General features: G+C 50.0%; 2 protein-coding genes across 4 annotated transcripts in view; one reads left to right on the top strand and one right to left on the bottom strand.

The window, feature by feature from the left end:
* CCDC12 (coiled-coil domain containing 12) overlaps nucleotides 1-18,312 on the bottom strand; it is a 51,382-nt gene extending 33,070 nt beyond the window's left edge. For all 3 annotated transcript variants that reach the window (XM_060022348.1, XM_060022347.1, XM_060022346.1), the window contains exon 1: nucleotides 18,196-18,312. In XM_060022348.1, the coding sequence (XP_059878331.1) occupies nucleotides 18,196-18,306 (111 nt within the window). In that variant the 5' untranslated portion in view covers nucleotides 18,307-18,312. The remainder of the gene's footprint in view (nucleotides 1-18,195) is intronic.
* A 2,321-nt stretch (nucleotides 18,313-20,633) lies between these two features.
* NBEAL2 (neurobeachin like 2) overlaps nucleotides 20,634-22,955 on the top strand; it is a 30,709-nt gene continuing 28,387 nt past the window's right edge. The window contains exon 1 of the mRNA XM_060022349.1: nucleotides 20,634-20,858. Within this exon, the coding sequence (XP_059878332.1) occupies nucleotides 20,808-20,858 (51 nt within the window). The 5' untranslated portion in view covers nucleotides 20,634-20,807. The remainder of the gene's footprint in view (nucleotides 20,859-22,955) is intronic.

The following is a 22,955-nucleotide window of genomic DNA, read 5'->3' on the forward strand; positions in this document are numbered from 1 at the left end:
AGCATTCCAAGTTTCTTAAATTCCCTGACTCATCTGATCCACAGGGAGACCCTGGATGCAAGCAAGGCAAAGGTTCTGATGCCTAGCTTGCAAATGGAGAAGCTGGGCTCAGGATGTAAAGTGTTCTGTGGACTGGGTCCCAGCATTCCCCCAAGTCCAACACAAAGGCCAATGGGTGATGCAGGCAAGCCAAGGTGCTCACCTGGCCTGGGGTTCCTCTCACCGTCCTTCCATCCCAAGCTGGAGCTGAGCTTGAAATGTGCAGGGTCCCAACACTGGCACCCCAGTTCAAAAAGCAAATTCTTTACAAGTCAATTCCCAGGCAAGTCAGAGGTTTACAGAGCAACAAAGTGCGCTGAAGCTCCTAGAAGACTAGAAGCTATTTTAACCTCTGATCAGCTGCTTCTCAGAGTGTCACAGTCTGAGAAGTAAAGGTAAGACAGCTGTGTCCTCGCTGGTGTGATCTCCAAGTGATAAAAATCCTAATTAAACCAAATTTAAACTACAAGCCAGAATTGGCACATTTATTTGTTGCGGAAAATATCGCTTAAACAAGGTCTTTCGGTCTTCACCTACACATATTTCCTCTGGAAGCAAAGCCTTTTTTTCTTTTTAACCACGTGCTGGGCTAAAAGGTTGAGAAGGCAGAAGCACACAAGGAAGCTGTGCTGTGGGACTACGCTGAGTTCTTGAGCTTCTCAGAGCTGCACTCTCCAAAACTGCAGAGGGGCGTTAAATGAGGGAGCATATGTGATGTGTGCAGCTCTGTGCTATGGCCGCACCGAGAAGTCCTCGATCAGTAGGCGCCAACATGGTGATGACTGACGGTGGGGCCGGATGCTCTCACCTGCACCGTCCGTGTGAGGCCCCGAAATTCTACCGCCCAAGTGAGGCCTGCTCCCCCCACCCCATCCCTGAAAGGGGTCATATGACAGATCCCCACACGCATGCCTCTCCCCTCCCCTCACTTCATCTAGAGGAGGACTGATCCCTTGCCCTTGAGCTGACCTCACTTTAGAAGGGCAGATCCATCCCATGTGCAGAGGACATGAGTCCAGGTCAGGAAAGCTAGTCACAGTGGGAGGGTGAACTGAGGCAGGAGCTTCTCCTCAAAGTCAGACACCTCCACACGTGCCAGTTGTGCTCCAGCCCCTCACCTTCTCCCAGGCCTCCAGACTGCCTTCCACTCAATCCCTCCTCAAGTGTTTTCTCAGCACCTCTGCTGGGTCAGTTATGCTGCCTGGGGCACAAAGCCAACCAATAAGACACAGCGGGGAAAGCAATTCACACTGGGCTCAGGACTCCCTCCTCCACGCAGCCCACACCCTGCTGCAAGCCCTCCCTCCAGGAGGCTCACAGCTCTCTCAGACACCCCTCCCGTCCCTCCGCAATGCACAGCAGTACGCAGTATTATAACTGGTGTGCGCGGGTCTGTCACCCCACTGGACCCAGCCTCACTGATATCGGTCCCCAAGCTCTTCACAAGCCCAGCACACAGCCGGCGCTCCTCAGTAAGAGGAAGGACAGCGGTTGCAAAGAAGGGCTTGGAAACTTACGCCTCGCCCCAAAGAGCCCAGGCCTCAAGCCCCACTCTCTAAGGAGTCATGGACTCCTGGACCCGGGGCAGGAAAGTCCTGCTCTCACCAAAGGACTGCCTCTCCCAGCTATCAAACACACAGGTGCTTCTTCTTTAGGATTCAAACTGCCCTGCCAGAACTGGAGTGTGGCCCTGCCCTGAACACAGGGTGTGGGGGGGAGAGGGAGTGCCATCCTTGAAAGGACAAATGTTTTCTGCTCCAGCCATTCACATTTTCTCTAGACAGAGCAGCTCTTGAGAGCCCTGAATCAAAACAGCCCTGGACTGTGGATTTTACTGGCCACGGGGCCTCATTACCACAGCAACTGTTTTTCCTCTTGGAATTCTTTCAAGAGTACAAGCTGTTGCTTCCCTCAAAAACAAAACCAGGGAGAAGCCAGGGCACCGAGGAGTAAGGGAAGGCCCTGAAAGAAGGAGGGCCAGACGTGACCAAGCCACAGCAAGCTCTGCCTTGGGGTCTCCCAGATCTCTGCAATGGCTTAGCAACTAGAAATGGCGAGTCCCTCCCAGCTGTTTAGGGTTGTATGTGTTGGGGGGTGGAGAGGAGACAGTGTTGAGGGTGTGGGGTATGGTTCATGTGTGTGTTTTGGGGAGTTATAGGATGTGTAGAGGTGTGGGATGGAGGTACTGAGGGTTGAGAATGCAGTGGGAGTGGGTGTAGTCTGGCGGGTTGCTGTGTGGGGTACGTGGGGAGGGGCTGGGGAAGTGTGAGGAGATGTGGGATACGATGATGTAAGGGAGTGAGCGGGGGTTGGAGGGTGTGTGTGTGTGGGTGCTTCCCTGGTGGCACCGTGGTTAAGAATCCGCCTGCCGATGCAGGGGACACGGGTTCGAGCCCTGGTCCTGGAAGATCCCACGTGCCGCGGAGCAACTAAGCCCATGAGCCACAACTACTGAAGCCCGCAAGCCTAGAGCCCGTGCTCTGCAACAAGAGAAGCCACCACAATGAGAAGCCTGCACACCACAACGAAGAGTAGCCCCCGCTCACCACAACTAGAGAAAGACAGCGCAGAGCAATTAAGACCCAATGCAGCCAAAAACAAATAAGTTAAAAAAAAAAAACGAACACGGGGGAAAGTTGGGGAGGGATAAATGGGGAGATTGGGATTGACAAATACACGTTAATATATATAAAATAGGTAACTAAGAAGAACCTACTGTATAGCACAGGGAACTGTACTCAATACTCTGTAATGCCCTACCTGGGAAAAGAATCTAAAAAAGAGTGGACACATGTATATGTATAACTGATCAGTTATATGTATAGCTGATTCACTTTGCTGTACACCTGAAACTAACACATCATTGTAAATCAATTATACTCCAATAAAAATTTTAAAAATAATAACAAAGAACACAAACTGCATTTCAATTCTGTATTACAATACTTAGTACTATGGAGCAACCACATCCCGGTCCAAGTGTTAGCAGGAGTGAATTTAAAACATACAGCCCGAGTTTGAAACAGCTGACCTAGAAGCAACTGTTCGAGGCAACTCATATTTCTAGTCAGAACACCCCAGTCAGTTGGTCCAGAACATGGAGAGAGTGGATGGCAAGTCCAAGCAGCTTTGGGGAGCCAGGCTCAGCAGGTCCCTGCCCTCTGTGTGAGTCCGTGGTCTGGTGCACAAAGCCAAGGGGCTCAGAGTCATGGGACAAAGAACACCCAGGACAACTGCAATGGCATGAAATATCTAAATGCTTTGTTAAAATAAGTTTGAGTTGTCCCTGCCCCAAGGAGCTGCCTGTCTACTGAGGGGCTGGCATGAACTGGGACTCAGTAACATTCAAAACAAAAAAAAATTAGTTACTACTATTATTATTATAGTAACTACAACTATTATCAAGATGTGGGAGGTTAGCAGTACGGCTTATCAAGGACGCTGCATGCCAACCATTCACAAGGAAACAGTCTTCTTTCTAAAAAAACAAATGCCAAATAATAAGTAGTGCTGAGTCACTGATATCCATATGGGGGAAAAATCTTGACCTCTATCTCACACCATGTAAAAATAAATAAATTCCAGATGGACTGGCAATCTAAAGGTGAAAGGTAAAACAGTAAAACTTCTAGAATATAACATAAGAGAACATCATCATGACCCAGAGTATGCAACCATATTCTTAAATAGGCCATAGAAGGTATTAGGGGGAAAAATGGATAAACTGGCCTACATTAAATGAAGAACTTCTGTTCATCAAAGAATGCAATTAAAAGCAAGAAAAGTGAAGGCCCAGAGGCGGTAGAAGAGACAGTTGCAGCACCATATAGAACAAAGGACTCACCCAGGATTGGAATAAAGAACTCCTAAAAATCAAGAGGAAAAAGTATCAGGCAATCCAATAAAAGGCCTGAACAGGTACTTCATATAAACATATGAAAAGATACAGAACTCTATTAGTTAGGAAGAAAATGCAAATTTAAACCACAAAAGTGCTAGAGAGAACCCTCATATACACCACTGGTGGGAGTGTAAAATGGTACAGGCGTTTTGGAAAACTGTTAGGCAGTATCTACCCTATATATGCCCTATGACCTAGCAATTCTACTCACAGGCATACACCCAGCAGACACATGTACATAGATTCACCAAGACATGCACAAGATTGGGTACAGCAGCATAATCCATAATAGCCCCGCCCTGAAAATCTAGAGTGGAATGGATAAAATGCGGTGTATTCAAACAATGGAACACTGTACAGCAATAAGAATGAAGTAATGCCACACTCAGTAAAATAGCCCACACACATAATGATGAATGAAAGAAGCCAGATACAAGAGTATGTGCTGTATGATCCATTTACATAAGGTTCAAAAGCAAGAAAAGCCAAACTCTGGTGTTAAAAGTCCCAAGGGATTGATTACTCTGGAGATGTAAGCACCTGGGTGGGGGCAGGAGGGGGATTCTGGAATGCTGCCACGTTTCTTGATCTGAGTTACTGATTACATGGGTGTATTCACTTAGTGAAAATAACGGAGCTGATTTGTGTACTTTATGTATAATATACTTCAATTAAGAGTTGTTTTTTTAAAATTTTTAGTGCCATTTCATTGCTGTTAAAACAGAAAAACTGACATCCATTTAGAAACCAAAAATAAATCATTAAAACCTAAAGTGGGGGCTAATTCTGTCTAGATGACAGTAAGAAGTAAGTTCTCCAAAGAGAAGAATATCTCGGGGCCCCCAAGCACACCAAGAAGACAGCTACCTGGACACCAAGAGGGAAGCACACTCCCTCACACCCTCCTGACTCTAGGAGACAAGCGAATACAACTGAGGGATTCACCATCAAGGTCACACAAATTCTTTTGTTGCAAAAGCTAACAGAACGATTACACACCAGCTTGAATTTCAAGATTCCTTTGCTTTCCATTTCCTGTCCCCCATCAGTGGGGCCTTGAGAACACCTGGTTACATCTTGTAATGCCACAGAAGTCACCCGAAAGGGAAACTGAGGCCTGAATAACTGCATCAGTGCAGTGAAGGAGCAAGAAAGAGGGATCTTGTCTTCTGGCTTCCTGTCCAGGGTCTCTTCTGCTACATGAGGCTGCCTCAGCCACCGCAGGTGAGCTAAACCATAAAGGAGCCAGACAGCTGTGCATCTACCTCGGGAAGCCCTACCCTCCCGGGAAACTTAGAAAGAGGTGCACCCTTTGCCCAGCTCAGTAGCTTCTCCCCACATTAGCAGAGCAAGCTGAGGGAAGGTCTCGTTCTCTTCCCTGCAGCCCATGGCAAAGCCCCTCCCTGCACAGCTCCAAGGGGGAGGCTGCACCAGTTCCACCCCATCGGGAGGGCTCCAAGGGACTCAGCCATGAGGTGGTGGGCTCCTCTGTGCCCATCTCCAGGGGGGCAGTCCTGTGTGACGTTGTACAGCCCCTGACCCTCTCTGGGTCTCCACTGTCACATCTGTAAAGTAAAGGGGTCCTCACTGGGGGTAGAACAAGAGTACAGCAGAAAGAATAAACGCACATACACACTTCTCATTTCTCAACACCTTTCTGCACCCACCACCCCACTTCATCTTCATCCTGGAGGGCCGGGGTTACCGTGGCCGGCTGAAGAAGTGTAAGCTCAGGAACACGAGGAGATTTACCTATCGGTCTCAGAGTTAGCAGAGTAGCAGGCAAGGTGGCAAATGCAATCTGCCTAGGCAACCCCGGTGCAGGGAACCTCAGAGAAGCCACCAGACTGACTCAGAGGCAGCACTCAGTTCAAATGGAGGCAGCCCTTGGGGCCTGCCCACCCACAGGGATGGGTAAGGGCAAAAGAGAAAGAAGCGGGCTTCCCTGGTGGCGCAGTGGTTGAGGGTCTGCCTGCCAATGCAGGGGACACGGGTTCGTGCCCCGGTCCGGGAAGATCCCACATGCCGCGGAGCGGCTGGGCCCGTGAACCATGGCCGCTGAGCCTGCGCGTCTGGAGCCTGCGCGTCTGGAGCCTGCGCGTCTCCCGCCTGCGCGTCGGGAGAGACCACAACAGTGAGAGGCCCGTGTACCGCAAAAAAAAAAAAAAAAAAAAAAAAGAGAGAAGGAAGCAGGAAGGCCGCCTGCTCCACAACACAGGGCCAGCCCAGAGAGCCAAGCCACAGGGGCACTGCCTCAGCCTGTGCTACCTCTCCTGAGAGACCAGTGAGTCTTACCGCTGGGGTCCGGTGAGGCCTTGCTACAGTGGAAAGGAGGCCCAATTCACAGTGAGGCTGTGGTTGCCATGCTGCACCCCTATCCAGCCGGCCTGGACCCCACTGGCACCCTCCCCTCCCACACACACTTCCCTGAAACAGCTGGACTGAGCTCGCCTGTCACCTCGTCCTGCCCAAAGCCATTCCATCCTCACCTGGCTTCCCCCAGCCCCACTGCCCCCTCCCCCTAAGTTTCCTCCACCAACTCCTCCGAAACGCCCGCAGGGCGAGCCTCAGGGCACTGATGGTGCCCCCAGTTCTCCCCCTTTGCTGTCTAGGCTCTGAACCCAGGGGCCCTCATCTAGACCTACAGCTTCAAATCCTACTACACAAGCACCTCTCAACAGTCCAGATGCCCGCCTGCCAGTCTCTCTGCACTTAGATGTCTAATAGTCGTCTCAGGCCTAAAGTGACCTAAACTGGACTCCTGATTTCCCCTTCAAGACCACTGTCCCCTGGACTTATCTCAGGAACAGGCCCCGCCATCCACTCAGCTCACTCACCCCACAGCCCATCTGTCAGGACGTCCCAGAACCCTGTCCGACGGCCACTGCCTCACACCTGGCCTAATGCAGCAGCCTCCTACAGCCACACACTGTCAGGGCAGGGCACTGGTGCTCGCTCAGGCCTCCAGTGGCTCCCTATCACCCTCAGAGGGAGGTCCAGCCCCTGCGGCCCCAGCCTCCCAGGGCCTCTCTACTCTCATGCCCACCCTACGCCCCCAACCTTTGACTCTACTCCTGCCACACAGGGATTCTTTCTGCCACTGAAACAAGCCAAGCTCCACCTGCTCTTCCCTAGATCTTGGCATCCCATCCCTCCCCGCTCCCCACCCCTCACTCCTACCCCCTCTATCTCAAATCTCCCACTCAAAGAGATCTTCCCAACCGAAGGCGGCTGTGCAGCGAAGGCGGCTGTGCAGCTCGCGCGCACAACACACCCACCCACCCACCCACCCCAACACCCCCATCCTAGCCCTCACAAGTTATCTTCCCTGTTTACGTGTTATCTTCCCTGTTTACGTGTCCTTTACTAACCACCCACTCCTCCCATGGAAGCCCCTGGAGGCAGGGAGGCAGTCTTATTCACAGGCTGCATCCCCAGGGCCTGGCACACAGCTGGTGCTCAATAATACTTGTTTGGTAGCTGTCTGCAGAGTTCCTGCAGTCAGAAAGGGCAGCTAATGCTCCAGGGAAAGGAGATGTTCTACTTCCTTTGGTCAAGGGAGAATGTCAGGGGAGTGATCAGAGATTTCCAGAAAAATGCTGTATCAGAATCATCTGGGGAACCTTAAAAATGCTTTGATTCTAAGATCCTGACAGGAGGTTTGGGATGGGGCCAGAGAAGAGATTGCAAATTGTCTCCCCAGGTGATCCTGATGTACTGGTAGGTCTGAGGACCTCTGACTGAACCAACATCTTTATTTCACAAATGAACAAGTCAGGGCCCTCCAAGGGGATGACTGAATCCAAAGTTTCAACACTGGTTCATCAACAGGTATCTGTGTTGGGAGCCCAAACCTCCCACCCACAAGGTTCTCTCTCTCACTGGCTCTAAGACCTTAGGGTCTGAGCAGAGGTGGGGAAGAGGTCAGTCCTTAAGATGAATGGGAACTGCAAACCTCGTCAAGGTTGCAGCTCTGCAAATCCACTTTGTTAATCTAACATTTGGCACTAAAAATGAATTCCACCTTCAAGGAATTAGGGCTAGGCTGAGTAAAGCCAGGGTACCAGGAGGATGTCCTCTTTGCTTCCATCGGAAACAGAGTGGGCTCCACCCACTGTCACTCAGCAGAGAGGGCTGGAGGACCACTTGACTTCCCTGCTTTCAAGAGGGCAGAGGATAAAGGACAGACACTCATGTTTATAAAAGGCCCATGGGCAAGATCTTGAGCTGGACACTTCTTGGACCTCTTTCTCTGGGCTCCTAGCTACTGAAGAGGTCAGAAGCCATGTCTAGGATAGGGAGGCTCAGAGTTTTGAAGATCTGCTTCTATCCCAAAGATGTGATGAATGGAGCTGAGATTTGAACCACATTACCTGGTTCCAAAGCAGATGCTCTCCGCTAAGCCAGGCAGCTCCCACCAGGCAGCCTGATGGCAGTTTCTGTGTGTGATGGGAAGGAGACCCCTTCCTGGGGACCGCTTGTTCCCAAGCACCTGGGGTTGAGGAGTGGAGAGGGATACAGGGCCAGGGCCTAAGGGACCATCCAGGATTGGCAACACGGCAACGCATAGGCACAAGAGGTCCCTTCAGCCTCAGGTTTCCTTGTTTATTAAATAGGGAGAAACCAACACCTACCTGAAGGGGCTGCTTTGGGGACTGAACAAGTCACGAGATCCCGTCACAAACGGCCGTATAAATGTTGTGACTGCCCACCTGCAAAAGGCTGTCAACCCAAGAGGCAGTCAGTCACCTCCTCAAGTGACTTAGCAATCAGGCTGCTGGGCATGGGGTGTGGCCACATGGGGTGGGGACAGAGACAACTTCCTGAGAGGTGATCAGGACATAGACACGTCAGACTCCCCCCAGCTCCCTGGGCTCTCCTCCACCGCCCCCCTCTGCCCTACTCTGCCCACCCCCCCCACCCCCGCCCCAACTTGCTAGCCCTTCCCTCCAGCTCCCTCTTCTGCCCCTATCTGGCCAGGACATTCCCCGGCGCACCGAAGTCAGAAAGTTTCAACGTGCTCCCCCTTTGCCTTGGCACTGCTCCCACTCTCCACACACACATTCCTTGAGTGTGAAGACCACAACTGTACCGCTGAACGGCCAGCATTTAACTGCACCGGATGCACACACAGAAGGTCAGGGATATGCATGTGCTGGAGACACCAGCCACGAAGACTGGCAACTTCAAAGCCCTCTGCCCCAACTCTAGGCCCCCCAAGACCTGGCTCTGTGGTGCAATGGGTAGCACATTGGACTTTTAGGCCCCCCAGGCTGATCTGATGGTCCCCTGGGTGGTTTCCACCTGCCCTCTCCCTCTTACCTCTCAATAAATGGGAGTTAGGTAGAGACACGGTCTCTTATGAGATGGACTAGAGGAAGCAAGTCCTCCAGAGATGCACTATCCTATAAGACAGCCATAAGCCAAGTGTAGCTGTTCGAATGTAAGCTAATTAAAATGGAATAAAATTAATGTCCTGTTAGCCACATTTCAAGGGCTCAAGAGCCACATGTGGCTTGTGGCTATGGTACTGGACAGCACAGATTAGATGTAGAACACTGAACAGTGCTGCTCTGGTCTCTAGAGCCAGGTGAAAAACAGGAACTGCTGTTGAACCTGAAAGCTGACAGCCAGACCTTGGCCCCGAGATCACACCCAACCCCTGAGGGGCTGGCCAGGCCGACAACCAGTCTCCCTGTCTCAGGGCAGAAAGAGACAGCCCAATCCAGGCCAAATGTCGGTAGAGCCAACAGCCAAGGGGCAAGTGTTTGTGCCAAGTGAATCACCTTCAGAAGCCACCATTTGGCTGCTGAGGAAGAGGTCAGAAAAGAAAGTGGCCTCACAGTGCCCTGCTGGATGGCATGGTAGAGAGATGCCTCAGAACTTCACCTACAGCCTTGAACTATTCACCTACTCACCCAGCTTGGAACTTCTGGATGAGCATCAAGAAATGAGGTTCAAATACTGCAGTACAGAAATATGTGCCCGGGCAAGCTGGCTGCCCTTGCAGCTGCAAGCCCTGGCTCCTGCAGAACTTGGCCACCAAAGCACCCAGCAGCACTTTCAGACCTCATCCCTGCCCCAATCCCTGCCAACTGCTTGCTGTCAAACCCTCTGGAGCATCCCCCACTCTCCCTTCTGTGCCCCTGAATGTTCCCATCTCTGAACTGCTCCCCTGGAACATTCCTCTCCAGCTACTTTAATACTCCCTTCCCAGTCCCATCCACCACAACTCAGCCCATGTTCCACTCTGCCTTCCCATGAAGCCTCCCTGGACCCAGCTTGGCTTTCCCAGGAAATGAACCCCAGGAGCACAGTCGAACATCGTATGTGGTCTTTCCACCTGTCAACCTGGGTTGGCTGACCTACAGTATGCTGCTACAAGCAGGGCTGTCCCTGCATAAAAGCCCCCTCTAGCAGGGGGTCTAGCAGGGGGTCTTGCTTGGGCTGGAATCCAGGAGAGTCACTTATGTTCCATAACCTTGGGCACCTGAACCTCTTCTTGTCTTGCCCCCTCTCAAATCAGTTGCAATAGGTGGGGTAGCAAGGACGCACTTTGGAAAACTGCTAAGCTGCACAACCACGATGGAGCTTTACTGCTGAATAATACACAGAAACTTCATGACTATAATTTTGAGTCCATCTGTCACAATCTCAGCACTGATTCCTCCACACTACACTAAATTATAAGTTTATAGTCTTGTGGGGGAAGAAAGTAAGATAACACCATGAGGAAAATCAACCTCATGCCCGAAACCCTGACGCCTCCTGCAAAACCATGTGCACAGAAGGTATCAACGAAGGACCTGCACAGAGTCTAGGGGGCCAGCAGGGAGCCACCCCATGGGGCAGACAGGCACTCTCCATCAACAGGGGCAGGCTGAGGCAGCGCTCGACCCTGGAGTCTGTCCCACAGAGGCCTCGTCCTAACACCAGAAGACTGAACTAAAAGTGGGGCACCACTTCCTCCCTGAGGGAGGAGACCACTTGCTTCCTATCTGCCGGCAGTAGGCAGGCCGTACTTCCTCCGCACTCACAGGTCCCACGAGAAATAACTGTGGACTGAAAAATTAACTCAGACTTTAGACCCTTGACTGTCTTTTCCCCAGGCATCTACCCCAAAAGTAACGTCACTCAAGAACTGTGGAGAGGGCTTCCCTGGCGGTGCAGTGGTTGGAAGTCCACCTGCTGATGCAGGGGACACGGGTTCGTGCCCCGGTCCGGGAAGATCCCATATGCCGTGGAGCAGCTGGGCCCATGAGCCATGGCCGCTGAGCCTGCGCAGCTCCGCAAAGGGAGAGGCCACAACAATGAGAGGCCCACGTACCGCAGAAAAAAAAAAGAACTGTGGAGATTACATATGACACTAAAAACACAGGTAACAGAAGGTAAGAAAAGATAATTTGGACTTTATCAAGATTTTAAAAACTTTCGTGCATCAAAAGACACTACGAAGAGAGAGAAAAGACAACCCACAGAATGAGAGAAAATATTTGCAAATCCCATACCTGATAATGGTTTAATATCCAGCGCATATAAAAAAATCAACAACTCAACAACAGAAAGACAAGCCACCCAATTAAAAAATGGGCAGAGGACATGAGTAGATATTTCTCCAGAGAACATATACAAATGGCAAATAAGAACATAAAAAGATACTCAACAGCAATAATCATTAGGGAAATGCTAATCAAAACCACAATAGTGGACTTCCCTGGTGGCGCAGTGGTTAAGAATCTGCCTGCCAATGTAGGGGACATGGGTTCGATCCCTGGTCCGGGAAGATCCCACATGCTACGGAGCAACTAAGCCCATGCACCACAACTACTGAGCCCGCGTGCCACAACTACTGAAGCCTTCACGCCTAGAGCCCGTGCTCCACAACAAGAAAAGCCACCACAATGAGAAGCCCGTGCACCACAACGAAGAGTAGCCCCCACTCACCGCAACTAGAGAAAGCCCACACACAGCAACGAAGACCCAAAGCAGACAAAAAATAAATAAATAAAATTAAAAAAAAAAAAAAAACACGACAGTGAGATACCAGTTCACACCTACCACGAGAGCTATAATTATTTTTCTTAAAGGAAAATCACAAGTGTTGGCAAGTATGTAGAGAAATTGGAACCCTCATACGTCGCAGGTAGTAGTGGAAAATGGTACAGCTGCTCTGGCAAACAGTTTGGCAGTTTCTCAAAAAGTTAAACACAGAATTATAAGCAATTCCACTCCTTAGGTATATACCCAAAAGAACTGAAAACAGGGACTCAAACAAATACTTATACACCAAAACGTACACCAATACACCAATGACAGCATTAGTCACAACTGCCAAAAGGTGTCCATCAACAGATGACTGGATAAACAAAATGTGGTATGTACATATAATGGAATATTATTCAGCCTTAAAAAGGAATGAAACTCTGTTACATACTAGAATGGATGAACCTTGAAAACTTTTGCTAAGTGAAATAAGCCAAACACAAAAGAACAAATACTGCAAGATTCCATTTATATGAGGTATTTATATCAGGCAAATTCAGAGAGACAGAAAGTAGGTTAGAGGCTACAAGGCGCCGGGGTAAGAGAGGAATAGGGAGTTATTGCTTAATGAGTGCAGAGTTTCTGTTTAGAGTGATGAAACGTTTTAGAAATAGTGGCGACGGTTGCACAACATTGTGAATATACTTAATGCCAATGAAAAATGGTTAAATGGCAAATTTTATGTCATATAGATTTTACCATAATAAAAAAAATACCAAAAAAAAAGAACTGTGGCAAATAAGGTTACACCCATCCTTGTCAGTGGGAAGAAGGGCCAGAATCAGGACTAATTGGGATCTTAGTCAGTAGGGATTAAGGCATGTACATACGGGCAGCTTGGACTTGGGGCCTATACTCTTTTTTTTTTTACTTTATTTTAAAATTTACTTATTTATTTTTGGCCACACCATGCGTCATACAGAATCTTAGTTCCCCAGCCAGGCATCAAACCTGTGCCCCCTGCAGTGGAAGCACGGATTCTTAACCACTGGACTGCTAGGGAAGTCCTGGGCCTATACTCTTTTTCCACTATTGTTTTTTGGGGATGTAATTCATAAAACCTCAAGGAGCCAGAAATTATGTAGGAAAGCTTCTCAACCTGCCCCCACCCTGCCTCTGAGAAACCAGCCCAAGTCAGTGCATAAAGAGAGCCACCACCTGTTCTCACGGTCCCTAACCGCAGCACTCACCTGCGATACCTCCTCCTTATGTGACAAATAAAACCGCCTCCCATTTATTGGCCTTAGTGCTGCCACCTATAAATTAGCCCTCCTTCTTCCTTCTTCTCAAGGCTGTCATCAAGACCAGATAAGATAAGCCAGGCAGGCGGTATCATTAGCCATGTTAAGTCTGAAAACACTGCTGCCTTTAATAAAGAAATTAAACTGCTAGAGCTACAGAGTAAAACAGGAGCACCATGTACTCCCCATCTCTCTTTCCTTCTTTCCTTTTCTTCATAACACCATCTCCGTCTAACACTAGATATATTTTGCACGACCATCTGTGCCCCCAACTAAATGGAAGCTGCTTGGGGCACAGACTTCTGTGTGCTTTGTTCACTGTGGTACCTCCAGTGCCTGAATCACTGGTGCACAGTAGGTGCTCAGTACACCTCTGTTGAAGGAATGGATTAATAGTTCTAATAATCCATTTTGAAACAAACCAAACAATATTTCATCACCTACTGCTAATGCACTATTGACACCACTGCATGGAAATCGAAGAGTCAACTAAAAATTCTAACTTCGCTTTCTAAGCAGGAAAAGGACTACACGAGTGGAAAAATCAGGAGCTCCTAGATACGCATGCCAAGAAAGGAAAAAGCTTCCAACGGAATCAAAATTGTGGCTTCACAGTAACTCTTGTTTCTTAAAATGAATGCAAGGAAACTCCAAAGGCCAGTGAGCTCTCAATTCCAAGAGGAAAGTCATGTGATTTCCAAATGTACATTTTTCAGAAATGAGTTCACAACCATGAGCTTTCTGAAGTCAGAACTGTGAAGATTAAACCAATTAAAGTAGTAATCAGTATGCCAACAAACTGGATAACCTAGATGAAATGGAAAAATTCCTAGAAACACACAATGTAACTAAACTGACTCATGAAGAAATAAAAAATTTGAATAGACCTATAATTAGAAAGAAGACTGAATAAGTAACCAAAAACCTCCCAGCAAAGAAAAGCCCAGGGCCAGATGGCTTTACTGGTGAATTCCACCAAACACTTAAAGAGTTAACACCAAACCTTCTAAAACTCTTCGAAAAAAATGAAGAGAAGGAAATACTTCCTAAATCATTCTATAAGATCAGCACTACCCTGATAGCAAAGCCAGACAAACTACAGATCAATAACCCTTATGAATACTGTTGCAAAAATCTTTAACAAAATACTAGCAAACTGAATTTAGCAGCATATTAAAAGGTTTATACACCATGACTAAGTGGAATTTACTCATGAAATGCAAGGATGGCTCAACTTACAAAATTAATCAACATAATACAATAATAAAATGTAGGGAAAAAAACCACACGATCATCTCAATTGATTAAGAAAAAGCATTTGATGAAATCCAATTCCCCTTCTTGATAAAAACACTCAACACTAGAAACAGAAGGAAACTTCTTCAACATGATAAAGACCATATATGAAAAACCCATAGTGAACATCACACTCAATGGTGAAAGACTGAATACTCTTTCCCTCAGCTCAGGAACAAACCAAGATGCCTGCTTTCAACACTTCTATTCAATATGGTACTGAAAGTTCCAGCCGGAGCAATTAGGCAAGAAAATAAATAAAAGGCATCCAAATTGAAAGAGAAGTAAAATTATCTCTCTTCAATGATGACATGATCTTATATGCAGAAAACCCTAAAGTCCACCAAAAAACAAAACAAAAACAAAAAAACCGTGTTAGAATAAATAATAAATTCAGCAAAGTTCCAGGATACAAAATCAATGAACAAAAATCAGCAGCATTTCTATATGCTGGCAATGAACAATCCGAAAAGGAAATTAAGAAAACAATCCTATTTAAAACAACACTAAAAGAACGAAATACTTTGGATTACATTTACCAAGGAGGCTAAAGACTTGTACAATGTAAATTAAAGAGTTTTGTTGAGAGAAATTAAAGACTTAAATAAACATAAAGACATCCCATGCTCATGAATTGGAAGACTTAATATTGTTAGGATGACAATACTACCCAAAATGATCTACAGATTCAGTGCAATCCCTATCAAAATCTCAATGGTGTTCTTTGCACAAATAGAAAAATCTATCCTCAAATTCATATGGAATCTCAAGGAATCCCAAACAGCCAAAACAATCTTGAAAGAGAACTAAGTTGGAGGACTCATTCTTCCTGATTTCAAAACTTACTACAAAGCTACAGTAATCAAAACAAAGTGATACTGGCATAAGGACAGACGTACAGACCAATGGGACAGAATAGAGCGTCTAGAAACAAACCCTTGCATATATGGTTAAATGATTTTCAACAGGGATACAAAGAACATTCAATAGAGAAAGGACAGTCTTTTCAACAAATGGTACCGGGAAAGCTGGATATTCACATGCAAAAGAATATACTGGATCCTTATGTTATACCATATACAAATATTAACTTAGAACGGATCAAAGACCTAAATGTAGGAGCTAAAACTATAAAACTCTTAGAAGAAAACGCAGGAGAAAAGCTTCATGATCTTGGATTTGATGATGGTTTATTAGGTATGATACCAAAAGCAGGATCAACAACAGAAAAAGATAAACTGAACTTCATTAAAATTTAAAACTTTGTGCATCAAAGGACATTATCAGGAAAGTAAAAAGACAACCTTGGGAATGGGAGAAAATATTTGCAAATCACCCATCTGATAAGGGGTTAATATCCAGAATACGTTAAGAACTCCTACAATTCAACAACAACCACCAAAACCCAATTTAAAAATGGGCAAAGGATCGAATAGACATTTCTCCAAAGAAGATAAACAAATGGCCATAGGCACATGAGAAGATGCTCAATATCACTACTCATCAAGGAAATGCAAATCAAAACTACAACCACAATTAGGATGTGTATAACCAACAAAACATAAAAAGAAAAGTGTTGGCAAGGGTGTGGAGAAACTGAAACCCTTGTGCACTGCTGGTGGGAATGTAAAATGATGTGGCAGCTATGGAAAACATGGCGGTTCCTCAAAAAGTTAAACATAGAATTACTGTATGATCCCAAAATTCCACTTCTGGATATATACACAAAAGAACTGAAAACAGGGGCTCAAACAGATATTTGTACACCCACTACTTACAACAGCCAAAAGCTAGAAGCAACCCAAATGCCCACTAACAGATAAATGGATAAACAAAATGTGTTATATACAAACAATGGAATATTATTCAGCCTTAAAAAGGAATGAAATTCCGACACATGCTGCAACATGGCTGAACCCTGACAACATTACGCTGAATGAATAAGCCAGTCACAGAGAGGCAAGTAGTATATGATTCTCTTATATGAGATACTTAGAGTAGTCAAATTCAATGAGACAGAAAGAATGGTGGTTGCCAGGAACTGGGGAGAGAAGGGGAAGGGGAGTTATTGTTTAATGGGTACAGAGTTTCCATTTGGGATGATGAAAAGTTCTGGAAATAGTGGCTTAATTATATAACACTGTGACTATCCTTAATGTCACTGATTTGTACACTTAAAATGGTACATTTTATGTTATGTATATTCTACTACAATTTTTTAAAAAGTAAAGGAAAAAAATAGGTCCATATTTTCAGCGCATTGAGAGAATCCCTCTTAAAAGGCCAGTTTTCCTGATAGCCTGGGGCATCCTTCCCATTGTAAGGGGGCCTGAGGATGCCATTCTGTCCTTTGTATTCTGCTCTCAAACCCAATTCCATGATCTGGACCCTAAATCCAAGGAAACAGCTCGGGTTGACTAGCTGCTGTTTGAAAGGCTGAGGTCTTGAGTATCCCTAGGCCAAGCAGTCTGCAGGGATGACTGACAGAGCCGACAAATTGCCAACAAAAACAGAAGCCAATCCCGCTGGCTTTCACTTTCTATTACTTCCCCTTACACTTTCTCACAGGACACCAGACGGCCATGCAGAAAGGAAACGGGCCAAACCAACCTGCCTGATTTTTTTTAGTTGGAAAATGGAGTCCCTGTTTCCCCCCATCCATTACAGGTCTAGATATTTAATATCCTTTGTATTTTGTACAGCTGAGGACAAAGTTTTTGCCCACCCCAAAACAGCAGAACGAACAACGTCCATCCTCTGTACTCTATATACTCTCTAGGGCTCTTGCATACAGATAATCTAACAGATTATCCTGTTAGATCTCAAAATAACCCAGTGAGAATGAATGTTTTGGGGTTGTTATCCTCCACTGGAGACATGAAGAAACCGGAGCTCATGAGATGAAGCAATTAGTCCCAAATCCTACAACCCCAAGTGACAGGACCAGGATTCGCACAAAAGTAGTGAACTTCAGAGTTCTCCTTCCCCTCGATTACTTCGGAAAGAACAACGAAGTAGAAATGGAATCAGACCATTTTGTTGTCAAACAAGACCAAGAAAAAATGCTTCCAAGTTTGGCAACTAATAGGACTAAATCCCCAAAGAAGAGCCTGGAAAAGAACTAAGCGCCCGCCTCTTTCCCTTAGGTCTACCCTAACCCAGACACGGATCTTTCCTTCTGGTTTTTTGTACTCAACGATCCAGCCAGGCTCCCAGGGCAGTCTCGTACTGCCCTGCCCAAGGCGCTCTGGCACACAGCGGAGAGTCGGCCATACTCGCGGTATTTCACCAGGGATGGGAGGCCGGCTGGTCATGGGAAAACGGAAGATTCAGCGTGCTCAGACACGAACAAATCACGCCCAAACCAACGAGCATATGAAACTAAAACTGGCCCTGGAAATCCACACGGGAAACACCGGCCAGGAGCCAAAGGGCCTGCGGCGCGTCGACCACTGCCCTACCATACCAACGCACGCGCGACAGCACTAGCGCCAAGCATAGTACCGCTCTCGCAGACCCAGACTTGGGCGGTCGCCGACGCCGTACGCATGCTCCAACAGCGCGCATGCGCGTCCCCAGCAGTTGCCTTTTCCCTGTTGTCCCCTGCCCTCTCGCCCTGATGCCGGAACCAAACGCTGGGTACCTCAGCCACGGGCCTCACTCTGCATTCCTCACCTTGCGCCCGGTTTTCTCCCGTAGGGCCTTCAGCCGTTCCTTTCGCCGCAACGCCTCTTCCTCCAACCGGCCCACACCGGCCGCAGTAGCCGCCATCTTGCCCACAGACATCCCCCCGCCCCCACTCTTCTCTTGTCCCGCAGCGCGCAGGCCCAAGGTGTTAGACGAACCCCTCACGGCCAATCCAGGGGCGAGAATGGGAGAGCAGGAAGTCCTGAAAGCCAACCAATGCTGAGTTGCTACAGGAGGACCCTCCCTCTTCCTCCCCCACAGAACGTCTAACTCTTCGGGGGTCGACAAAGAAGGCGCTAAGGCTCGATTCGTCCAATGCCGATCAGGGAAAAAGCGGCAAGAGGAACCAGACCTGAGTGAAGGAGGATAGAGCGCGTCAATCGCTCTGGTTTTACCTAAGCGCCAACCATGCTGGCTGGCCACTTGGAATGCGCCGACCCATCTTTGTCCACTTCTCCTGATTCTTAAAGGCTCGAATGCCTTCACGAAGCCTTCCCTGACTCTCTACTCTGATCCCAGCCTAAGAGGTCTGCCTCTGCTTTCCTCTTAAGCTATCTGTGGCTTCCTGGATGCACTTGTTCATGGGCCTCTGGGCCCTTCTCTGTCCACTCTCAGCTCAGACAAAACCTAAGCAGAGCAGGGCTTGGCTGAATGGCCATTTTCCTCTGGGTTCATGGATGATCCCCTCCCACCTCCAACCCCCCGCACGGCCCCCGCCCCCGGGGTGGCAAAGTACCCAGGGTCAGACTACCTAACCTGGAGAAGAGCAAACCCCAACTTGGGCCCAGTGGGCCCTAAGGGACCACCCTGAGCTTAGTTCCTGAGAACTAAGCTGAGAGTTGGTTTCGCCTCGGCCGATAGGTGCACTGCCTCCCAGCAGGAGCTGCCAGGGTATCCTTTCCCAAGTCAATTACCATGCCCTGACAACTGAGAGACCACTTTGACTGAAGTCAGTATCTTCTGACAGCCTATCCAGGTCCCCAGAGCCACACCTCCTCCCACCTAGGGAGAGTGACTTGTCTCTCAGCAAAGCTGTTCCCTGCTTGTGGCCTCCCTTCCCAGGCTGACAGCAGGTGGACACCCACTCCTTGCTTCCCAGTTCCCTTCAGAGATCCCCAGTGCCACAGACCCCTGTCCAACTGGCCCCCACAAACGACCCTCTTGACCTCTGTAACTTGGGCCTTTTGGTGCCCTCTCCCCTGCATCAGGTGGGGTGCCCTGCCAGGGCCTAGTACGCAGGTAGTACCCAATACACATGTAGTAAGTGTTCAGGAAATGTCAGAAGTAGGATGGATGGGGCAGAAGAAAAGGCCAGAGTGGAGGAGATGCCCAAGAAGCCAGGAGGACAGAACAGGATGGGTATGGGGACAGAGTCTGTCTCTTCTTGGCCACCCAAGGTCTAGGGGGCTCCAGGCTGGTCAGTTCCTCCAATTGATGGTAACTCTCTGGGTCCCACAAACTTTCCCCCCAGCCCCAACAAAGGGCCTCACCCCTGCCCAACACCATGGGCCCTCCTCACCTCCCAGGAGAGTAGGGGGAGGTGGGGGAAGAGGCCCAGGGGTGATGGTGGCAGTGGTTCTGGAAAGTCAGGCCTCTGTCCCTGTCCATGCTGCCCAGGTGGTCCTCATTTGGCCCATCTGGGCCCCAGTTTCTCTGCCTGTTAAACAGAAGCATGAGGTACCCTTTAGCCTTTAACCTCTTGAAGTTAAAGAAAAAAAATGTGAATCAAGTGCTGAGCCCCGGAGTGAAGGGTGCCTCCATTTGGAGTATCTAGGAAGGCTTCCTGGAGGAGGGGATCCAGGCGAGGTGAGGAGTACCTAAATCTTCCAGGGATCTGCCCAACGGATGGAAGGAACTGCTCCCCCGGAGTTATTTCAGGCTTGTCTTGCTGTTTTCTGATCCCCCCTCCCGCCCCCCCCCCCCGCACTCCTGCCACACAATCCTGCTCCACTAACAACAGGATTAAAAAAGTGACACTTCGGTCTCCCCATAAGCGCTTATACCAACGCCTGGCACGTGGTAAACTCTACAAGTGGTTGTCACGGTTGTTGTCCTCGTTAGTTATTGAAGGACCCTGCCCATCTGCACGCGGCCCGCAGCCCCTTCCCCCAATCCCGCGAGCCTGTCCCTTCCACGAATGGTGGCCTTTCCAGCCAGGCGGGCTGCGTCCCGGTTAGATCTAGACGTAGGGCAAACCTGGAATCCCTGACCCAGACCCTAGTCCGGGGGGCTCAGATTGGCCTTTCCGGAGGGCGCGGATTGCGGGGGGGGCGGGGCTGCTGGGCGCGCTGCTGGGCGCCCGCCCGGGCCGCCCTGACCTCAGGCTCCTCCTCCTGTCGGGCTCCCCGCCCTTTGCACGGTCCCGGGATAGGCGGGGCGGCGGTGGCGGCTGCAGAAGCGCAGGAAGCCGGGCGGTGGCCGACCGGGAGGAGGAGGAGCGCGACGGCGGCCAGTACTACTTCCCTCAGTAGTACCGCGCCGCTCCGCCCTGGAGTGACGCCCTCCGCCCATGGGCCTGGCCGAGGGCAACCGGCGGGCGGCGCGGAGGAGGCGGCGGCGGCGGCAGGTGGCGTGCAGCAGGGTTGGAGCCTGGTCGGGCCATGGCCGCCTCGGAGCGGCTCTACGAGTTGTGGCTACTCTACTACGCGCAGGTGAGCCCGCGCCCGCCGTGCCCACAGCTCCGCGCGCCCGGCGTCTGCTGCACCTGCGCCCGGCGCCACCTGGGCCGTGTATACGCACGCGCCGGGCGTGCTCGGGCTCCGCACGCACGTGTGCGACCCCGGCCGGCTGGTGCCTCTGGCACTTATACCTGGGGGTCGGCCCTCGCGGGCGCGCACCTTACAAGAGCCTCTTGGGTGGGGACAGTGCAGCCTCGGTTGTCCCTGAGGAGCGGGGCCTGGACCAAGACAGGGCACTTACCCCTTTTACAGATGGGGAAACTGAGGCCTGGGGGGAAAAAAAAGGCTGGCCGGGTCGAAAGGGGCGGGAGGCTTACTTTGAATTTGGGCGTGCCACTCCTGTGGGCGCAGCCCAGTTGGGTGGTCGCCTGATGGGTCTGAGTGGGCTGGGGGTCTCCAGGCATGCAAGGGGGGCGTCCCTACTTCGGTCTGACTTGAGTCAACTCCTCAGATACCCTGCGGTGAACTGCCGGTGGTGAGCTCCTCCTTGACCCCAGGTGGCCCCACCCCAACCCCGGGGGGGGGCAGGGTGTGGATTACGGGGGAGAGGGGGTCCAGCCCAAAGCAAAGATTCGCCTTGGATGCTGGGGGTGAAAATGGGGAATGCGGGTGAGGTGGGAGGGATGTTTGAAAGGGATGGAGGGAGGCCATTTTCTCCTGAGCTCCCCGTCCTTCCTCAGAGACTACCTCAAGTGGCCTCAGAAGGTGAAGGGAGCAACTCTGACCCAGGTGTACCCCAAACTGTGTCTCGCACACATAGGCCCCCACTTTCCTTCTGTGTTCACAGCAAGGAGAGAAGCCAGGGTAAGGCTCCCTCTCCCCTTCACCCAGCACCAGCCTTCCTCCCTGCACCTGCCTGGCATCATACTCCTGGCTCAGGTGTGCTTTGGGCACAATGCACTATTGTGTGCCCCTGATCTCGTCACTAGGGGGAAGTTCATGCTCGAATCAGCTGGCCCTCTGAAGAGGCTAGCCGACTGTCTCCCAGGACTGCAGGCCAGGACTTGGGCCCCAGAGATCAGGAGTCCAGGCCATAAGGGCCGTAGCTTCTTGAGCCCGCTTAGGTGGTGAGAAGTCCAGGCACCCGGCAGGAGGCAGCGCATGGAGTAGAGTTTGTCTTTGGTGTGACCGAGGGCACGCTCTTTACACCCCTGAGCCTCTGCTTCCATATCTGTAAATTTGGCACAGTCCTGGCCTCCGGTGGCCTGGACTGTGCAGAGGGATAGCCAGTATGGCTGGTCCAGGCCAGAGAAGTTTCCTGCTTCCCCGCCCCATTGGATCCCCTCACCCCAGCTTCTCTGTCTCCATCGCCAAAGGTTGGTCCTTGTGAAGGAGCAAAAGATTTGGGAGGAAACCTGCCCCTGGCCCTCATGCTTCTGATTGCCTCCGTGGTCGTGGGCAGGTTCTTGGTCTTCAGTTTCTTCAGCTGTGACCAGGCAAAGGGGGGCTTGAACGAGGTGATGAGTCTGAGGGATGTTAATCAAGCTTCTGATTGCCTCCGTGGTTGTGGGCAGGTTCTTGGTCTTCAGTTTCTTCAGCTGTGACCAGGCAAAGGGGGGCTTGAACAAGGTGATGAGTCTGAGGGATGTTAATCAAGCTTCCGATTGCCTCCGTGGTCGTGGGCAGGTTCTTGGTCTTCAGTTTCTTCAGCTGTGATCAGGCGACGGGGGGGGGCTTGAGCGAGGGGACGAGACTGAGGGTTGTGAATGGTGGGTCTTCAGGCTGGGTGGCATGCTGCTGGGGAAGGGTGTCTCGGCAGTTTCCCAGGATGGTACCTCCGACGTGGTTACCTCCTGCTGCCCCTTCTAGCTGACCTCTGCAAGTGGTCAGTCCCTCACAGGTGTTTAGCATTCATCTGTGCTGAGTCCCTTCTCCTGCTCCAGCTCCTCACCTCACAGGGCGGGTGTGGGGCACAGGCTAGCTGGTTGTAGCCTTAGAAGCCTGGGCAGGCAGGGTACGGCCTGGGGCCAGGCAAACAAATCCAGGATATGAGTGTGAACCCAGGAGCCGGGAGGGGCCAGGTTTCCTGGGGAGAGGAAGCTTCAGCCAGCCTCCCAGCACTGCCTTCCT

This window comes from Delphinus delphis, chromosome 10 (genome assembly GCF_949987515.2).
Source record: "Delphinus delphis chromosome 10, mDelDel1.2, whole genome shotgun sequence".
NCBI classification, from domain to species: Eukaryota; Metazoa; Chordata; class Mammalia; order Artiodactyla; family Delphinidae; genus Delphinus; species Delphinus delphis.